General features: G+C 47.1%; 1 protein-coding gene across 1 annotated transcript in view; it reads left to right on the forward strand.

Moving 5' to 3' along the window:
- LOC144094816 (protein turtle-like) overlaps positions 1 to 15,744 on the forward strand; it is a 118,655-nt gene extending 102,911 nt beyond the window's left edge. Inside the window, exons 8-12 of the mRNA XM_077628705.1 lie at positions 2,818 to 3,123; positions 9,504 to 9,632; positions 12,233 to 12,260; positions 14,047 to 14,150; positions 15,629 to 15,744. Coding sequence (XP_077484831.1) covers positions 2,818 to 3,123; positions 9,504 to 9,632; positions 12,233 to 12,260; positions 14,047 to 14,150; positions 15,629 to 15,639 — 578 coding nt within the window. The 3' untranslated portion in view covers positions 15,640 to 15,744. The remainder of the gene's footprint in view (positions 1 to 2,817; positions 3,124 to 9,503; positions 9,633 to 12,232; positions 12,261 to 14,046; positions 14,151 to 15,628) is intronic.
- Positions 15,745 to 20,841: the final 5,097 nt, after the last annotated feature.

Consider the following 20,841-nt stretch of genomic DNA (forward strand, 5'->3'; position numbering starts at 1 on the left):
TGGGCGAACAGGAGCAGTCTTCAACACTGCTAAATGTGTTCTCCCGAGAGTGGGCGCCTCCCAGTGGGTGAAAGTGAGTGAGAGCATTTTCGTGTACTGGTAGACCAGGAGCACTTCCACTGCAACTAGGGCACTCGAGAGCCGTCCAAGCTGCTGCCTCGCAAAAAAAAAACAAAGAGTCGATGCCGAAACAGCGATCGAAGATCGAGCGTTGGCACACCTAACATAGGTCGCTGGTTCTAATCGCTGCCATGAGCTAGACTCTACCACAACTATTAAGTTTATGCTGCACGAAAAGCGCCGTTGTACGCCACCACCCCGAACACTCAGCGACAAACGGTTGAGCTGCAAAGTTCATGTGACGATTCGCACGTAGGATTAGGGGTGCATAGGTTGCCATCTCGAATCCCTGCCTCGGGCTAGGGTCTAACTTAGCTATTAAGCTTGTGTTCCTCGAAACGCTGAACCGCATGACGCCATGCCAAACATTCTGCGGAAAATTGTTGCCCCAGAAATTTTACACGAATGTCGGGACTATGTGGCCTCAATTTGACGCCTTCCAGACTGGGATATGTATATACCGTATCAACATAGCCTGTTCTAGGATTACCTGATACCTGATGTAATATCTGCTGCTGGTCCTTGCGCCTAACATACTAAACTTATTTTTGGAATATGGCGGAGTACTAGACGCCCTCTGGCACGGGTCGGTCCGGTATTGCACTGCCTCCGGGATCGATCCGGGGCCTATGGGTCTATTAGCGCGCGGCGCCTTTCCTTTCCTTTCTATCTTTCCTCTCCTCTCCTATCTTTTAACTTTCCTACTATCGGCACGCGGCAGCGAGTGTGGATCGGCTTGAGCCAGTCGGCAGGCCCGTGCAATTTCCTTTCTATTTTTCTGGCGGCAGCAGTACAGTACAGTAACATAGTTTAGTTTCGAGTTGGGGTGCTCGGGAATCACGCTGCCTTGTTTCCCTAGAAGAAGAGTTTCTACGGAGGTGGAGCACCCACTTCACCAGGGTCAGCAGTGGCCGTGTTTCCGTGCAGCTGCTGCAATGCTAGGGATGTGACTGTGCGCGGAGCGCGAGTGTGTGGCGTGCGGGCTTCCCCCGCGTTTCTTGCAGACATTTGAACACTAGTGGCTCTGGCGGACTCCCGCGTGCTGTGTTTTTATAGTTTGTACTTGGCGAAGGAAGTCGCATTATTGCACTTATTTGTTCTCTTGAAGAACTGCAGTCCCTTATTTGTGTTCCGTTCTCTAATATCTGTTATTTTATTTCATTATGTAACCACCTCGGTTACCATGGCAGTTACTCAGTTACGATTTTTATTATTACGCTAAGACCCGAAACGCGAGGAGTAGAGCTAAACGCTCTAATACAATGTAGTTGCTATGAAGGCCGCCACTTTCGATTTCATTAGTAGAATCTGCATAACTCAGAGGCTCAAAACGCGACCAGTAGGACTAACGCTCTTAAATGTGGAGTGTGAGGAAGTCACGTGACAGTAGCCTGTCCTATGTTTTTTCCGTCCGCAGGGTTCATGTTTTCGATTTCAGGCGCTCGGCTACTGATCCGGAGTTTCCGGGTTCGAACCCGACCGCGGCGGCTGCGTTTTTATGGAGGCAAAACGCTAAGGCGCCCGTGTGCTGTGCGATGTCAGTGCACGTTAAAGATCCCCATGTGGTCAAAATTATTCCGGAGCCCTCCACTACGGCACCTCTCTCCTCCTTTCTTCTTTCACTCCCTCCTTTACCCCTTCCCTTACGGCGCGGTTCAGGTGTCCAATGATATATGAGACAGATACTGCGCCATTTCCTTTCACCAAAAACCAATTATTATTAATTATTGGTATTGTGGAGAGCAGATTCACAAGTTTTAGCAAATGCGAGTAGCCATCAAGTGTAGCTTTAGCAAACGTGCTCTGAAATATACAACTACTTGCATCGCAGGACGCACATTTGCCGTGCGGGACGCATCAGTGTGGCCAAGTCTGCCGAGGATTGCCGTAAGCGGCAAACAGCCCTGTGTAGTCGTCACTTGTGGGCAAAAAATTAGGCTGTTTCAATTAATGAAAACAGCCGCAGAATATACTGCTTGATAAAGTGATTTAAAGTAAAAAAAATGTCACATAAATGAAAGCATTGACAATTAGCAAGAAACGCTTGCCCTATGCGATATCACCAATCCTGATATCAAGTGTTTAGCAGGCGGGCGGTGGTATCAGCGCCTCCTACAGATTTGTCGTACCGCGTAAACAGGCAAATGCTTTGTTTTTTGTCATGAAAAGGAGCACTAGCTGTTTTCGCACAGTGATATAAACATTATTACAGTTGTGCAGTCATCGTCATCGGCGCATTACTGGGGAAATTTCATGCTCACGCACTATATAGTGAATGGCGTGATGTCATCTTGAAGCACTCATTTAGCGAGTACCCGATCTATTTGCTGAACAAGCAGTAGGAAAACGCTAGCCGCAGATATCAAAATCAACAGCCACAGAGCCGAAGAAGCCGAACGGCGTGGCTATGGGGGATATGAGGCGATGGCTATTGATGCGGACCATGGTGCGGACCATTGCGGCCCATGGTGCGTATTGTGTTCGTATTTCGATCGAACCGAGCGCCGTTGAAAAACTTCCTGTACCATCATAAGTGGGCTTGTAGTGATGACGTCACAACGTCACGTGATCTCTTCCAGCCAATCAGGAAATTTTGTCATGGACATCAGCGGTGTTTTGCCGTAACGACAACTTCAACTTTATTACTTTATAAACGGCTCCAGGTTGTTGCATATTAGCTGCAACGATCGACCGCAGGTCCTCCGGAGCCGGTGAACAACTGCAGCCAGGTGAACGGCACCGAGGACTCGGTGTCTTTCGAATGCTCCGAGGGTTTCTGGGACGGCGGCATGGCACCGCTTACGTTCTTCGCGGAGCTGCGCGAGGCGGACACAGACAGGCTGGTGGCGAACGCCTCGTCCACCTCTGCGCCGATGTTCAGTTTCGGCGGCTTGGAAGGTGGCGCCACCTTCCGCGTCTTCCTGTACTCGGCCAACCCCAAGGGGCACCGGTCGCCCGTGCAGTTCCTCGTCAGCACCCTGAGGCCAGCCGAAAAGCTCGCCGGTGGGTTTTCCAAATGCTGTCCGTATTCGTCATATTGTGCTGTCTTCAATTTTTTACAGCCATTAAGTAATCTGGACTACACACTTATAGTGGTAAAGCAATCCTTTACCGGTTGGTAAAGCAATCCTTTACCGGTTCGTGCAGTAGTCGAACTAGCTTGGATGCAATACCAGGAGCAGCGGAGCAGAGGAGATAAAAATACTATATGTGGCCCGTTCGAGAAAAGCGCTGTGTCGCCCGCGAATCTGCATCCGTGTGGAAGCCTCTGCACCCTATGTCTGCTTACCGCACCCGGCTATTCTACAACAGTTTCAGGAAAAAAAAAACTCGTTGGAGGCACTTAACTTTTAATGTGGGAAGGCGAAAGCGGCTGATTGCACTGATTTGAATTACCCAAATTATAGATCACGTGACATCGCAAGGTCACGTGACCTAGGTGGCGATGTAACGGACGGACGGTCACCGCGAGTATGAGGCATTAAAGGCTATCGCCTTAAAAATACCTAGTGTTTACCCGCGACGCTAACACGAACGCACAGGAATAAGCATGACAAACTTGCCACAATGTTACCCAGAGTTACTGAACTCTACGACTGACTTTTGCATTTCCCGACACTCCACTTGATGTTGAAATTAAAAGAAGGGTAAAATTCGTGTCATATTTTTACACTCCTGATAACAGTTCAACCCAGACATGGTTTGTTCGATATTAGTTCCAGCTAAAATCTTTTTTGCGCGTATTTTATCTGGAGCAGCACTCGTGTGAGTGTTTTTTTTCTGAACACCAGGTTTTACAACTTTGTTTTTGCCTTGTTAAGTGGAACCTAAACGGAACGCGTTGAATCATGTGGAACAGACCGTTCGTCATGTTTTCTCTGGTGCGGCTATGTCGAATCCGGTTCCTGTTAATTTATAAGCCGTTCTAGCTCAAGCTTGGCGACTGCTTGCGAGAAGGAAAAGAGATGATACGCAGTGAAAGACGCCTTTTTTTCTCTCCCGCCTTTGTTGTAGTCCGTCTGGAAAGCAATCTGAGGCTGGTCCACTATATTTGAATTTACTCCTTTGTAGGGTCAGTGTATGGAGGGGTCAGTGTATGGAGGAACGTTTGCCTGGCAGTGTTTCACAATCGTTCTATGCGCCAAACTGACTTTTCAGCGTGCTGTTGATAATGTTGCGGGAAAGCGACGGCTGTACTCGACAAAGGCGTGCTGCGTGCATTTTCACAAGTTGTGTATTTTGTTTTCGGCGAGTAACTTGTGGAAAACTCTACAAGAGCGCCGTTTTCTGCCATGAAGCTGTTGATAGAACACCGCTGTGCTTCTATCTACATGTATTTGTTAGCATAAAACTGCTCGAATTTAGCATTCTGTACTGAGTTTGTCAAGCTCTCGAAGTGAATGAGTTAAAAAAAAACGATTGTTTTAAAAGCACCGCCAGTATAACTATCCTCATGGGGGTCCCTTGCGTTGTTTAGGCAATGTTGCTCCTTAGAAAGGTTATGAAAGTTATAGGGACAAGTGGCTCTTAATACCGTATTCACCGCAACGACTGTGGTCGTTGGCTTGTTTTGCAGGCCCTCTTTTTTGCCTACAAGAATGAAGCGCCGACAGAGGAAATGTCATCGGTGAAGTGGTGAAATTTATATCGTAACAAGCACTGAGCCCTGTTTAAATTTCTCAGTCTGCAAACTTAACTGCACCAAAAACCACTGCTTTCAAACTGACGCATGTACTTCAATCAAGTGGCCTGTGGGTTTTAAATTAAATTGATATATTTAAAGTTCAGAGTGTATTAAGTTTCTTTTTTTAGTGTTTGGTGCAGATGACCATTGGAGGGAAGCCGCATTCGGCAAAGGCATTTCCTGGTTTGATTTTATGGTCGTTGGATAACATGTTCATTTGAACGCCCAATTGCAGACCGTGAGACCTGTCCATATTTTGTGATATCCTCATCTACAAAAGTTTTCAAAAAATTGTATTTACGACGTTAGTTGCAACATAATTTAGTCGGCTTTCATTGAAGCTCATCTGATGGTAGTATTTTTCCCAATGTTCTGCAAGGAATGAAAAGACTCATAGGATCGCTCACCAGCAACTCAAGTGTAATTATTGGACGAGTGCCTAAATAGATGTGAAGAAGGCTTGAGCGGAAGCAGAAAAAATTGTCACCAAAATCAAAGGCACTGCTCCTGCGCAAGCCTTATTAGCAAGTATTTATGCGCTCGTTCAATAAATGCACTCAGTTGCTAGTCAGCGCTCCTGTGGGTCTGTTCTTTCCTGTCCCATTCGTTAAGCGTTGCATACCTTCTTAATGTTCAGTCACGAACTCGCCTAACAATGTACCTTAATGCCCTGTGTTTATGGCGTCGCGATATTTAAGACATCAGAAAAGATCAACGAGTCGCATGGAGCGTTACCAACTGCGTCCACAAAATTCCTCTCTTAAGACAGCGTTAAAATAAATTAAATGAAATCGCATAATGTTCAGGCCGCTAAAGTATGCCAAAAGTCAGCCGTGAAGAGGAGATCAAATCTGTCCGAAGGCATTGGCACTTCTGATTAGATGTCGTAGGAAACATTTTCGCACCATCTGAAAAATATATAAACGTGAACACTACGTCTCTGTGTGGGATGATAGAAACGAGGTTAACAGCACAAAGTAGAATAGGATCGGCTTACTTTGCAAGTGCTTCACAAATGGTTCAAAGGAGCTAGATGTTTTGGAGTTGATACTAATTGTATTGTAATCAACATTACAGGAACACTGCTGAAAGGCGCAATGGAAGGCCGCGATAATGTTGAACTGGCGTGGTTTGAGTGGGTTCAGAGTTAGAACTCATCGCAGACACATCAGGACTGAAAAAAAAAAAAGAATATACACTGTGGTCTTGTCCGGCCTGACTTGCTTTCCGACCACAGCGGTGGCCGAGTGGTTGAGCATCCGCCTCGCATGTGGAAAGTGCGGGGCTCGATCCTCAGTGCCACCGGGGACCTACCGGTGATATATTGGGTACAATCTTTCCTCTAATCTTGTGCTCGGTTTATTTAGGGTGAAATGCTTGGGAAATGGGTCGTTGACCTCACCTTGAGAAGTCGCAAATACCTTGTGCCATGGCGCTCTTTCGACATAGATGTCCTTGCTCCATAAAAATCCATAATTATCATCTCACTTTTTTTCGCCTTTCCCGCAACACATGCGGGATAAAGTTGTTTATTTCAAGTTTTTGGATTTTTATCGTTGAATGTCAATCTGTGTCCAAAACTGTGACTAATTTTCGCAGGGAATGCGAATAACGCTTAGTCGGGAAACAAGGACGCTTAGTGGGCTTTTGTAACTAGTTAATAGCCCTCGCGCAGTTGAATGTTGCAAATCAGGCTAATAAGATTTTAGGAATTACATCAGGCATCTGTAACAAAGGCGAGATATGTTTGACAGCCAACTTCAAGCCGTCTGTTAGAGTGCAGTTACCTTTTCAATTTTTCTTTTCGGAAAAAGAAAAAGAAAACAGGGAAGATGTTGAGTGGAAAGTGAGGTTTGGGAAAATTGGGAAAAATTACTCACATTTGTTTTTTTTCCCCACTCTCATGTCTTTCATGATCTTGCTCGCACACGTGCGCAATACTATTCTTTCTTGTCACCTCGGTCTGAAGCTCCAGCAACAAAGGAGTCGCCGTAAAGGGTTTTGGGGGCGTAAACGCGATTCCGTTCTAACACTCCAACACACGCGGCATAAATCGAAAAAAAAAAACAAATCCCTAAGTCATCTTCCCTCTCCCGCCGAAATGTATTCACTTTCTCTCTCACCTCAGGAATGTTTTCTTTGTTTCCTTTTCCTGCTTTTTGTCTCACTTATGCAAAAGCCCTTTTGTAGGAATAAAAGAGTGGATGCATTTTCCTTTCGGTTGTCTCTTTCACACTATTTCTACGGAAAAGGAGAAACCAGGTATTATAAGTATTGTCCTAAAGAACAAAAAAAAAACGCACAGGGAAGCTCATTTCTTTTTGCCACCTTTTACGTGCACGGGAGCCCAAGGGAGGAGTAAGAACACAACGAATCAAGTTCATAGGCGGCCTTCCTCCAAAGAGGTGCGATGATCGTGGTGCTCGAAGAGAAAGAAAGAGAGAGAGAAAGAGGAGCTCTTTGAACCAGCTTGAAACAGGACAACGTTTTGCGTAGGCATAAAGATAGCACCAACGTCTGGACACGACAATAGTCGCTCCAGGAGACGAAATGATGGCGAGGCATCTTCAAGGAAGAAGCGGCTATAGACAGCCCGTGCTGCTACGGCTGCTGATAGGCTGTGGCCAGTACCACCGGAGCGATTCTCAGTGGCCGACGAAAGAAATTACTCTGTTTCCTCTTTCTCTTGCTCTCCTGCTTTCTTCTTCCCTTCCTCGTTCCCCCACAGCAAGCGGGTTTTCTTCTATTTTAGGCATCGAAAGACGGGGGAATTGTGGCGCGAAGGGAAAATTAAATTAGAGAGGAGGACGGCAATTTAGCGACACCTTTTCATAGAACGGGAAGGGGGAAGGTGCGCGCGCGCAAGACACTTCCATGTTTCGCCGAAGCAGTATAATTTCTCTGCTTTGTCAGGGCTTGACAGCCTTTCGTGAGCGGTTCTAGCGCAAACAGCTGTAGTTAATGCGCCTTATATCTAACTTTCGTGCAACACCGTCGCGCATGCGCGTACAAACGGGAGCGGAGCGGTCAGTCTTCCAAAAAAAGCTACATTATTGCAGTTTTTTTGCGCCGCTCGCCCTATTCCCCAGTTTACCGCCTTCCACCACTCCCTTAGATAACCATCGTCATTCCCGCCAGCGGCGCTGTCGGCGTCTCTTGGCTCTTCTTCCTGGGCTTGCGGCAGACGCCTTCCACGTTCATCTGTTCTCAACAAATGACTCTTTTTTATGGAGGCAAGATGTCTAACGCATGCTGCACCCTTACCAGAAAGCGAACAAGCAAGCAAGAACTGCGTCTTGCTAAAGAGGCTGCGACTGATAGCCATGGTGTATAGTTATCTGTGCACCCCTTTGTTCACGTTTGCCCACTATGCTTCCTTCTCCCTTTCGCTATCTCACACACATACTTACACGCATTTTTTTCTTAATCTGCTACAGCTGCCTGGCGGTCTGTTTCACATAAGTCGGCAAGAAGCATCCTACGTCCATCTATCGACCGCATGGCAACGCTTTCTTTTTTTCTTTTTTTTTACGTCACGCAATAGTCACATATCGCGTCACAAATAAAGTGATAAAGCCGCGTGTAGGTTTGATTGAAGATAAATAAACAATCATTACCAACATTCACGAAAAAAACACAGTCTGATACGGTGTCGGCCTCGAAGTTCGTTCTTGGACATCGTCGATCAAACGTGTCAGAAATGCATGTCCTGCGTGACAACAAGCGTATACGTTCTCAACTTGTCGTGTCTGCGTATTTCGTTGTGATCAGAGTTACCAGCTCCGAATTTCTGCGCGGTGTGTTCTTATATTCCCCGCAGCATCCGTCGTTCTGTCATTTCTTGAACACATGGCCACCTAATCCACAAAACTTGGAGAGAAAAATGGTGCCCAGAGTCCTATTCGCAGTATAGAAACTGCTCGTTTTGTTCGTTTATTCTATCCGCTTACTGTCAACATTTGGCCACGTCTTCTTCAGCCTTCTTTAGAGTTTTTCTGTGTTTTGTGTGCACATGCATGCATAAGACATCTTGGCTTATTGGCAGCGTACGCCAGCAACGCGAGTATCCCCTTTTTTTACTTTTTACATCGCGCGGAGCTGAACTTGCGTGCTAGAAGTCAATCTTGACGCATGGCGTAGGCAGTAAATCAAGCCTCTCAGTGCCGAATATGTAATTTTTCACCCTTTAGCCCGTATAGTTTTATTGCTGATTTTGTATCTTAAACGAAAAAAAGACTCGACATTCTGAAAAGTGCGTCCTTCCCGGTACTGGGAATTAATGACAGAATTTAATCTTGGGCTCCTTTGCGATAGATGGTCTCCCTTGGGGGCTGCAGTTCTTATCTATTTAGATTCGATGAGATTTACTGGAAAACGTTTTCTTTTAAGTTCGTAGAGACTTTTTTCAATGTTTCTGCATTCGGTTGCTAAAGTGTGAACCATTTCGGAATTTTCTATGTCCCTGATTTATTAGTGCGATCTTTCACTTCTTAACGCTTACGTATCTCGCGAATCTCACCTGGGTTTACACCTATTTCATTTTGTCGCTGTATTAATTTATTCGATATCCGAGCCTTAAAAGGCAACTGTACCTATATATACGTCAGAATTGTTGTCACTAAGTATTCTGAATTCAGTTAGGTCATAAATAAATGTTTGCAGGACGTGACACGTGTCCTTGTTCTCGTTTTTTCAACAGCCGGAAGTCGTGACACGATCACAGCCTGGCCAATAATCGTAGCGTTGCTGGGACTCACTGGCACACTGCTATCCACTGCGGTAGTAATTGTCGTTTACGTGAAGCACAAGCATCCCAAGGAAAAAGGAGGTACGTTTGTGTACTGGAAATCTTGGTTTGGTGATAACTCGCTTTATCAGATGAAAAGAGGTCCTCTATAGCGGACCTGTTTCCACACTGCCCTTTTGTAATTACTAAGTTGCTCTTTCGCGTTAGCCAAAACCAAAAGTATCTGTAAGCATATGACCAAAGCGCGTCGAAGCGTACGACTGAATGAATCTTTCCAATTAAAAAAGTTCCTTTTGCCTGGATCATAATTTTTTTGTGAAAACGCGTACGAAGCCTGCTTCTTCTCTTTTCATCAAGGCAATTTATTTGCATGGCTGTTCGCAGAGTAATTAAGTTTTTAATGCATGACATGCAATACATGGCTACAGTTTCACATTCCTGTGTCCGGTCGCCCGGTGCCGACATTAATGGTGTCCGTTTATTTTATACGCCTGTCCGTCCGGTCGCTAAGGCGCCCATACTTAACAATCAGTGTACCTCTCTTGCGTCTGTATACCTGAGGATCGGTGTGCTGTCCGAATAACATGAAACAAGCCAACGGCTCCTAATGAGAGTAAGCGCTGTAATGCAGGATCTTAAGCGGGTGCCTACCTCAGTATTACAGATATAAGCTCGCCTGTGTAACAGAGGAGCACCAGTGTATTTACAACTGTGGATGGCGGCGTCGAAGAATTCTTTGGACTCTAAGGTGCTTCGTTAAGAAACCGTAACAAAAAATTATATTAGGCTTTTGAAAATTTCTGCACTGGGTTTCTTCCATATTCTAAGGGTCGCGTGTATTTTCCTGCTCTCATATTATTCAGCTCATTTAGCAGTCCTGAAGTCGCTAAAAAACGAATACAAGAAGAGAACGTGGACTTGAGCACTGTAAAAGATCGTTCTTGCTTTGCCACTGAAATATGTTAGCAATGTCTCACAGGTCATGAAGGTTTCGCTTTGGAAAAAAGAAAAATTAGTCAGAGCATACACTCAAGACTGCTTACGTGTTAGAAGCTGTAACCTCGCTCGCTCACTTTGTGAACGCAGTCGCCGCGTGCTGGGGCGTGATGAAACCCGATGCCACGCACCTGGCAATTCTACCTCTGCGTGGCTCTGCGTAACGGCGGCACCCGTTCTGATCTCGGGCAAACATCGCGACGGCACTCATCGCCGTACCGCAGTCCGCGCTCCTCCTTAAGGGTATGACGTAATAGCTAATGGGTTAACATGCATATTTGCAGAATTGGTCGTTCTCTCCTCAACATTAATAGATCCCTGGGAGCCCTGATACCGCTCCTGGCGCAGTGCTGCACAGTCATTAATTAACTGCCACCTGCCAGGTTGCATGTGGACGCCATCTTTATAGGCACTATCGAGTTCTCTCTCTCTCACACACACACACACACACACACACACACACACACACACACACACACACACACACACACACACACACACACACACACACACACACACACACACACACACACACACACACACACACACACACACACACACACACACACACACACACGCGCGCGCACGCACGCACACACACGCACGCACGCACGCACGCACACACACGCACACACACACACACACACACACACACAAACACACACACAAACACACACACACACACACACACACACACACACACACACACACACACACACACACACACACACACACACACACACACACACACACACACACACACACACACACACACACACACACACACACACGCACACACGCACACACGCACACGCACACACACACACACACACACACACGCGCACGCGCACGCACGCACACACGCGCGCGCGCGCGTAAGAGAGCAGAACAAGGACTGCTCTCTTTATATGTAGGCTGCCTTGTCGGTTCAACATTTTTGAGGACTACAGCGCAGTCGCTACACGGACAAGAAAGATTGGCACGAACACAGCGCCTGTATTTGTGTCAATATTTCTTGTCCGTGTTGCGACCACGCTGTACTCCTCAAAAGTGTTCTCTTTGGGTAGCTTGTTCCTGTGTTCATGAAAATTTTAACGCGATTGCTTTTATGGGCCTGTTCACGAGAAAATCCTGTGTCGGCGTTGTCGGCGCCGGTGTTGTGAGCGAAAGATCATGGGCATGGCTCTGGCAGGTGGTGCCCAGAGAGCAACCTAGGAGGCAGGTGGGCCTCCTAGGTCTGGTGAGGCTTGCGGCATTGTGATAACATGTCCAACAGAGCAACCAAGGTCGCACAAGGCCCACAGCAGCGAGCACCTGTCATCGTCGGCTAGTATGAGGAGAGGTATGAGGTATCTCAGAGATCTATGATTGGAAAGTAAAGAATGACCTGCTGCATAAAGAGAATTAACCCATTACACTAAGCTGTCATACCCTTCAGGATGAGCTGAAGTGTTTCGTCAAATTTTTTGCACCTTCTCCCTACCATCTCCTCCTAGTTATAACTTGCCATTCTTTATCTTTGTTCTCGTCTTCATCGTTTGCTCCTGTGTTTTCTTTTGATATTGTCAACTAGCAATTAGTTTCAGCCCTCAACTAATCAGCTCGGGTTTAGCAATACATGCATCACTTGTAATAGCTCAAATTTACTAACCGATGTGCTTTCTCTCTTTTCTTTGATTTCACAGAAACGTACAGTGAACCTGGTGATGTCAAGTAAGTAGCAAGCTAGGCGTCTGTCATTTACTTTTTGACCTTATCGTATCTCAATCTGACAGAAACCGCGTTTGAATACATAGATGCAAACGAGCCGATTAACATGAGTTCCCGTATATCAGACCTGTGGCAATGGCCCCAGAGGCCACTGGCGAAGTTTGTTTTGCTTTCTTCACTACTATTTTGGAAAGCAAAAGAAGAGTGTTTTTTTTTTTCAGGAAAGGAAAAGCGGCTGTAACTGTGTCAATCTCGGTAGACACCCCAATCGCGCATGGAGGAAAGGGACGAAGGAGGGATTGAAAGAGAGAGAAAGAGGTACCGTAGAGTGGAGGGCTTTTAAATTGATTCGACCATCCGGGGGTCATTAACGAGCACTGACATGGCACAGCACACGGGCACCGTCTTGATTTTCTGAGTACAACATAAACACCTAATTCGAGAGAAAGGAGTACACACTTCATTAAAAAAAAATGCAGCTTGTTCGTCGCATGCGAAGCTTCGCTTAACACGCCGCGCTAACGCTGAAGCTGCGGATGCCTGCGTACGCCGAGCTGGCAATGCTAGTGTCCCCACGCTGTCTTGGCACCGAGTTGGAAACCTGTTTCTATCCGTGGTCCTCCATTAAACAAGCGGATGAGGATTTAATGAATGAGGGAGGTTAAACCTTAATCTGGACTTTAGCGTAAGTGCCTACCCTACACTGGATGCTACGCGGATATAACAGCTGAAACAGTCGCAAAGCTTTGATTCAGAGAACGCATAGAAATAACGGCGACTTCGTTAATGACTCCGAGGCTGCTGGCACCGAAACCATGAGTACGCGATATAATTCAAAGAAGGTGCTCAAAATGAAAACGGTCCTAGCTATAACAAATATTTCAGGTTAATGTGTCGAAACACCGCTGTAGTGCACTCCGGCACTACGGTTCATTCTTGAGGACTGGCATCAAATTAAAATTGTTGGTTTGATGCACTCGAAAATAATTTATTCAGTCTAATGAACAGAAACTAACGATGTTAACTCAGAGTGTTAAGAGAGGACGACGTGGGTATTCTCCTTGATTTTCATTTAGGCGGCGCCTTTCTTCGAACCGTGCTTACCTATCACAGTTCTGTGTGTATTACCTCTGCAGGTTGATGATTCTTTTCGGCTTGCATATTACGAAGAGTTTTTCTTCACATATTTGCGGGTTCTCTCAACAACCGCATAGACGCAAGCGTCAGTGAGACAATCTTTGAGCATCCCTCGCTACACCCGACAGCTACCGTCGCGCAATGCATTTGACTGATTGTAAACCGAACGAATATTTCGCAAGCCTTTTGTTTCAATCAGCTGTGCATTCTGCTGAGTTCCATAACGGCTGAAAGGCACACTGCCTGTTTCTGTTATACCGTGTTTCTGCGTGTTTGTTATGCCATAAAGAGGGCACAAGCACCCAGTTGTTATTTGTTTTGGGCAAAAGTCTTCTCATTATCGTAATGTCCTGACACATTCAAGCTAGCGACAAAAGCTCTCAAGCAGATGGCTCTTAAAGCAATATTTAAAATTGTCGGACCACTATGTTGTTACTGCTAGTGACCTGTCGATAACTGATTGATTGTAAACTTTACAAAACGCGGAAGATGATTGGAGAGGTTGTTGACTGTATCTCCTATAGTCCCGACAGTCCATTGGTCGTGATTGCCGCGTTGGCACTCTCTGCCAGTCCCTCTCTTCAGAGGGGTTTGGAACGGGCTCTAGGTAGGTACTGAACTCCGCACCGTTTTCAATGGCACTGTTTTGCAGATCTGACACCGTTCTTGAGAAAGACACGGATGGCTGTAAGGAGGTTGACGAGACTGGTCCCGACTTACTACCGGCGACGCCTCTGTGCCTAGTCACATACAAATGTAGGTAATGTTTCAATATTTTATGAAAAAACAGTTTGCTGTAGCTAAAAAAAAAGAATGCTTGACCATTATACAGCACAAATGTCAGGAGTCTTCAGCAGCTTATATTTAATAACCACTGAAATATAAATCAGATGTCGTCCCTTAACAAAAGATATGAATTTCCTCAGGGTTTTGAATAGTATCCTCCACTTGCAGAGATGTAATTTCCTGTTTTCGACGGCTGTTCAGCTTCGCAATACATTGTATTATTTTCTAGGTTGCATATCTACGTTATTTACATTTTATATAGCTCTTCGTGTTGTGTGGGCGCTAAGTAAGGTTTTATAGTCTTATGAGTTTATATAGGTGCTGCTCTTTAAGAAACAAGTGGGAGTATAACGCATGAACAAATTTGTAATTAAATGTTCATCTCATCATATATTGCTGTTGTTTTTATTATTTCACGTCATTTTCTGCGAATGTACGAGGCGTTCGCGGTGCAAACAACTCATAGTTATATTGTGTAAACAGCACTTCAAAGAAGGCTCAAATACTTTCAACCGTGCTTATCGTAGGTTGAGTATACACCGTCTTCTCCTTGGGCATGAAGTCCATTGCGAGTGTTAGAGATGAAGGAACAGTAGTATGTTTTGTGACATAAAGGCTATTTATTAAATGCACCATTCACGGACACGTAGGTCAGTAGAAGCGTCCGTTGCTTCCAAACAGGTTCCAAACGGTTAATCCAATAAGATAGGGGACTAAACAAAAAATTTCGGGGAAGCGGGACTTTCCATTTCGTCACAGGAACTCTCATTCCGAAACTTTGAGGAAAAAATGCGAATTGTATTGCCTATTCGGTTGTCTTTTTTGGAAGGACTGCTGAAAACACAGACACAGAGAAAGACAGACAAGGACGAGCACTCGTCCTTCTTTTTTTTTCTGTGTCCGTGTTGTTTACAGAGCTTTAGAAAATGGCGCATGTGCACCAACTAGCCCGATCTGTCATCGTTCTGAACTATCTGGACCCTAAAAGATTTAAGCTTCTTCAAGCTATCAGTCTAGTACTACAGTATACAGCTGCTAAGGCCGAATTCCTTAATAGAAGATATGAAGTCTTATCGACATAATCTTCATAAAGAAAATGTACAAGTACAATGTATACTTACCACCAAAATAAAAAAGTGGTTTGTAAGGCATGAGACCAAGTGACATTAGGTTGCGTTCTGCTTTGCGTGCTCCTCATATTCGGAGACCGAAAAAATAACTAAGGGATTTATTTTTGAAAACTGATTATTACTGACGTTTACCTAAAACCCTCTCTCCTGTTCATTAAAAAATTTACCAGCCTCAATTGAGTCAAAGCTGGCTCACTGCTCAAATGGTTATGGGAAATATTTCTGCGTACATTTTTTAAGGAGCACATAACAGAAAATTTTTAACCTGTGAGAGTTTAATGTCTACATGCCACTGTTCTCTTGTTTCTTTCTCTGCAGCGTACGGCTGACATCAAGGAGAAAAAGCAGCCTTCACAAACGGACCCAGAACAGTTATAACACTCCCCCTGAGTCGACGAAAACACTTTTCAAGGAAAAGCCACTGCACAGATAAGGTGGGTATTCACACTTGCCCCATGATATCTAATATCTGTCTTGCTTTTCTTACCGACCTCAATGCCTGTCCAGGGGAATCACGGTGACAGGCGCCAGTGGAAGGAAAGCGCTTCTGTTGTCTTTTATCTTTTCTTCTGACCTGGTGTTCAAAGCCCGCCGCTGCGGCCGTATTTTGACGGACACGAAGCTCAAAACGCGACTGTTTGTTGTGCGATGTCAGTACACGTTAGAGATCCTGAGGTGATCGAAATTATTCTGGAGCCCTCCACTAAAGCCACTTTTTAATGCGAAAGCATTACTAGTCATATTACGCGAAAAGCCAGCGGCATGTTTTTGCGGGTGCACTCGCAGATGGTAGAGAAAATCTCAGCTATGTCCAGAAAAATAAGGTGACGTCATCAAGTGATCGTATGGCGCACAGAGCATGCCGAACACCGCCATTTCAGGCACTCATATACATCTTGTTCGTCTATGTATACTCCCCACAGGCCTACCTAAATGTGGCGCCAGTTTTTATGAAAACAGTTGTGCCAAAGTTGTGACGCAACCGATTGTCGCGGTGCCGCACGATTTCTCGTTGCATATACTCGTAACTTACACACACAACGAGAAATCGTATGAAACCATCCAGAACGCTGTGGGCACCTCAGCCGTGCTGCGGGACGATGGAGGAAGGTGGTAGTGAAAGAAAAAAGAGGTGCGGCAGTGAAGGACTCCGGAAAAATTTTGACCATCTGGGGATCTTTTACGTGCATTGACATTGCACAGCTCGAAGGCTCCTTTCGCGTTTAGCCTCTATCGAAACGCGGCTGCCGCAGCCGAGCTCGAACCCGGGTACAGCATGATGCAGGCAACCGCAAAGAAGGAAGTGAAAGAAAATAGAGAAATATAGACAACGTCGGGGAATGCTCCGGATAAATTTCGAACATCTGCGGTTCTATTACGTGCATTGAGATCGCTCAGGCCATGGAAAACATGGTTGGCACTCCGTAATTGAATCAGCGCAGCGTGAGGTTGGGCGCGTGAGGAGAAAGTGATCTTCACGACGAGAGAAGCACGCCGGATTCATAGCGTCGGTCGACGTCATCATGTACCCTTTTCACTCATACCTTAATTCCTTCACGGCACAGTACAGGTGTTCGCATGTAAAGGCATCGTTGTGGAGGCTTTTCTTTCGTTATTGCTAGACGTGACGTGGACTCTGTGGCTTGAGCACTCATCGCGGTTTTAGGCGATTGGACTCCGCCTCTATAATTTATGGGGTCACTCTGCGTCCCGCCGGCCTTCCGTGCCAGCTACACGCAGGCGTTACTTGTACTCGACACGTTTCCCCAACCCGTGGCGCACAGTCAAAGCCACGGCAAGCCCGGACGAAATAGGCAATGGCAGAGCACGCCAGGAAATAGTTCATTACCCTAACGCGAGGCAAACCACACCGCGGAAGAATTTTCTATCCGAAAAATGGACGTTCAGTAGCTCACCAAGTCGTTGTCGACCGGTGTTGGGTTCGGGGGCCGGCGGGCGGCGAAGGTACAGTGAACTAGAATAGGGGTAGCGAAGGTGTTCCTCAGTGGCATTCAAGTGTGGGCCAGCAGCAAAAGAAAATTCCGCGGCGCGACTTCCCACAAATCGTTAACAAAATCCCATGAAGTTACCTAGCGCCGACGGCAAACATGCTCCCTTCTGAATTCGGCAGTGCTTGCCCTCATGTTCCCTGGCCAGTACGATCCAAACTGCCATAAATGGGGTGAAAGTGCCACATACGACCACATTCCCTGGAACTGCGCAAATGATCCGCCTCCTGCGGAGTTGATACAGCTCCCTTCTCCCGAGCGGCGGAAGGCAGTGCTGGTTAGCTCGGACTCTAAGATGCAAGTATACAGGCAATCGAGCGAGCCAATGAGGTCGCCGCCAGCCATGGGCTAGCGGCCATCTAGTATGTGTCTCCCGCAACCTCCTCTCGACGCAATAAATGTTCTACAATCCAAAATCCACCTTTCATGCCTTCGGGCATTGCCTCGATCCGTAGGAGCAAATACGTTGCTCACATGCTCAGACATGCCACAATTTCCGAGATAGGCAGCCCGCGGTCGTGACGTCACGTCAGTGTTAGCGGAATGAGCACAGTCGCAAGGGTGCCTTCTCTCCTCATTCCCGGTAGCGCGCGCGCGCGTCGAAGTGACAATCGCCGCTGACGCGGAGGACGAGGAGGAATAGCAGTGTATTCCACAACATCCAGGATGCTCGTGTCTCGAGCTATGGTATCAGATGTTTTTAGTACCACCTGTACCACTACCCCGTACCGCGCGCCACCGGTGGTGCGCACGCGGTGATTGGTCGCTGCGAGGCAGGAGAGAGCAGTTGGCTGGCACCTCATTCCATCTGGCGCCATCAAGCCGATCTGCGCATGCGCACTGCCGGCGCGCGCAACGCTGTAAGCGGGAGCGATACGCGCTATGTTAAATCCCTATTAATTGTGGCGTCCTAACACCGCTTCAGGACCTTGGAAAATTCATTGCAGGTTGCCGGGGAGTGCTCACGTTTCACTGCTAATCCAAGACTTGCCATGTGTGTATGGGGAGCTGGTGTCAGTCACATGGAGGACCGACATCATGCAGAAGCTCGGGCCATGGACACGGCACTTATACGAGAAACCAGGGCCCGAAAGTAAGAAGCGGACCAAGGGAAGCAAGAGCAGCTACGTCCAGATAAGGGTTCGCAGCGAGAAATGAGCTGGGGTGAAACGTAAGGCGCGTGCGAACCTCGGGCTGCCGCGCGGGACCTCCAAGTCACCCACGAAACACTGCAAGGTCCTGGCAACGACATAACAAAAAATCTGCTAGTGCTCATCATCAGCATTGCGACGAATGTCTAATCGCCATATAATATTTTTCTCGAAGTCTTCAAAATAAAAACTTTTCCGAAAGAGTGTGCGCGGGGCATTCAATTTGCGCTTGGCCTCCTTTAGCGCATTTGGTGGCTTCCGTGTGGCGGCTCCAGAGAGAAAGAGAGAGAGAAAACTTTATTGTCAGGAAGATGGCGATCTTTTTGGGTCACTTCAGCTGCTTCAAATGGCCAACGGTTTAAGTTTGTCGGCGACCTTCTGCGCTCTTGCCGTGGCCCGGGACTGAACGTCCTGGCCCGGGCTTACGAGAACAGCTTCCCATTTTTCAAGCGTGGGAGATATGACTAGATCTGCCGGAGGCGCATCCTCCGTGCAGTCCCAGATTATGTGTTCTAAGGTGTCAGGCTCACCACACAGCTGACAATACGGATTTATCAAATCGGGAAAGATATTGGAATACGTCCATGGGTTTGGCTGCGACCGCGTTAGCAGCCGCCTCCACGTGGCACCCTGTTCGCGGCTGAGCGAAACGTGCGGAGGGAGGCAGGCTCGCTCTAAGCTCCCTGTAATAGTTGGTTATGGCCTGATATGTAATAAGCGTCCCGCCCCTGGGGACATCCGGTTCCCAGACCCCCTCACCAACTCGGCTGACAAAACCTCGAGCATACTGGTGAGCGGCCCCGTTTCCTGAAACACCCGCGTGGTCCGGAACCCGTACCAGATCCACTGCCTTCCTATCTTTCGGCATCGCACGACTAATTTTGCATGGAGTGGCGGAGATACGTCCCCTCGCGAAGTTGCTAAGGGCCGTTTTTGTAGTCACTGAGAATTGGAAGTAAGAGGAAGATGAAGACGTTGTTCGATCTACTCTCGCCTCAGCTCTGCTTATTTACCTATTTTTTTCTAATTTACCTAGTTTTATTTGAATATTCGAGGACGGCAGCATCTTCAAGGCGGTACTGTTTCTATGGGAAGAGTACGGCTGCTCCGGCGCCGGCAAGCCTAAAGGGACCACGCCATTCAAAGGAGGCTGGCTCGGAAGAGGCGGCCATGGCTTCCCACGCTGTGGAGCGACCAGAACATGGACTCGACCACCCGTCCAGCAAGACCTCATCGCTTAGTGGGGCTGAGTCAACGATCGTGGACGGTGACGAGCCAGTGGCCGATATTGCTGACGTGGACAACGAGGGCTTCAACTTGGTGAGTCATCGCCAGCAACGAAAGGTAGAGATCCCGGTAGTGGTTGAGCCCACAGAAAAGGGGGTTGATTTAAGAGAGAAGAATCCCATATTACTTTTCGCGGCCATTCAATCACTGCTGGGATGAGCTCCGATTCAAAGTCGGTTCACCATGCACGGGGCTCTTCAGCTGGATGTCTCGACGGAAGAGTAGGTTGACAAGCTCCTGCAGAGCTCTCAGATTTTTGGCATCAAAGTTAACGTGCGGTTGCCCCATTCCTAAATGAAGAACACCTTTGTTATTAAGGGTGTACCAAAGTGGTATTCAGAACGCGACCTACTTGATTATCTGAAACCACAGGGTGTTCAGATCGTGAAACGACTTGTGCGCCGTGTGGAGTCTCCAGGAAAAGAATGGGCTGCGAAACCTACCAACTCTCTCATGTTGACATTCGCACCCAACTCAGAGCGGCCCGAAAAAATTGATCTGGGATTCACAAAGCACGCAGTTGCAGATTTCACTGAAGTTCCTCCAAGGTGTTTTAGATGCCAGCGATTTGTGCACGTGGCAAAAGTTTGCACAAAAGATCGACGCTGTAAGCGGTGCGGAGGCGACCAGGACTTTAAAACCTGCAAGGCCGATTTTGCTTGCGCAAATTGCGGTGGTGATCATCCAACGAGTTTCGGAGGCTGCCCTTCCGTGTGAGCGCTCTGCACTGTTGAATATCCTTTATTGCTGGTCCCAAATCCCAACCGGCTGATACGCCTGTCCCAGAATTAGACGAGTTACCAGTGTTGGAGTCTGATGTTGTTGCGTTACCCAACAATGTCCCCAAGAGACCTGAGTGCAGCAAGACGCCAAGGTCCAGTGCGCGCGAGTCGGTTGTTTGACATCCAGCAAAAAGTGTCCATGTTCCTGAGCGGCCAGATCACAGCCAGACTCCACGGCAAGGGGGGCTCTTATATGCACGAGTGACAAAAAAACCAGCTACTGCGGCCAAGACTGTGTCCCTGTCGGCATCTTTTGCTGACGTTGTAAGTGAGTGCGTTGCGCAAAATATGGAGCTCAAAAA

This window comes from Amblyomma americanum, chromosome 6, assembly GCF_052857255.1.
Source record: "Amblyomma americanum isolate KBUSLIRL-KWMA chromosome 6, ASM5285725v1, whole genome shotgun sequence".
NCBI classification, from domain to species: domain Eukaryota; kingdom Metazoa; phylum Arthropoda; class Arachnida; order Ixodida; family Ixodidae; genus Amblyomma; species Amblyomma americanum.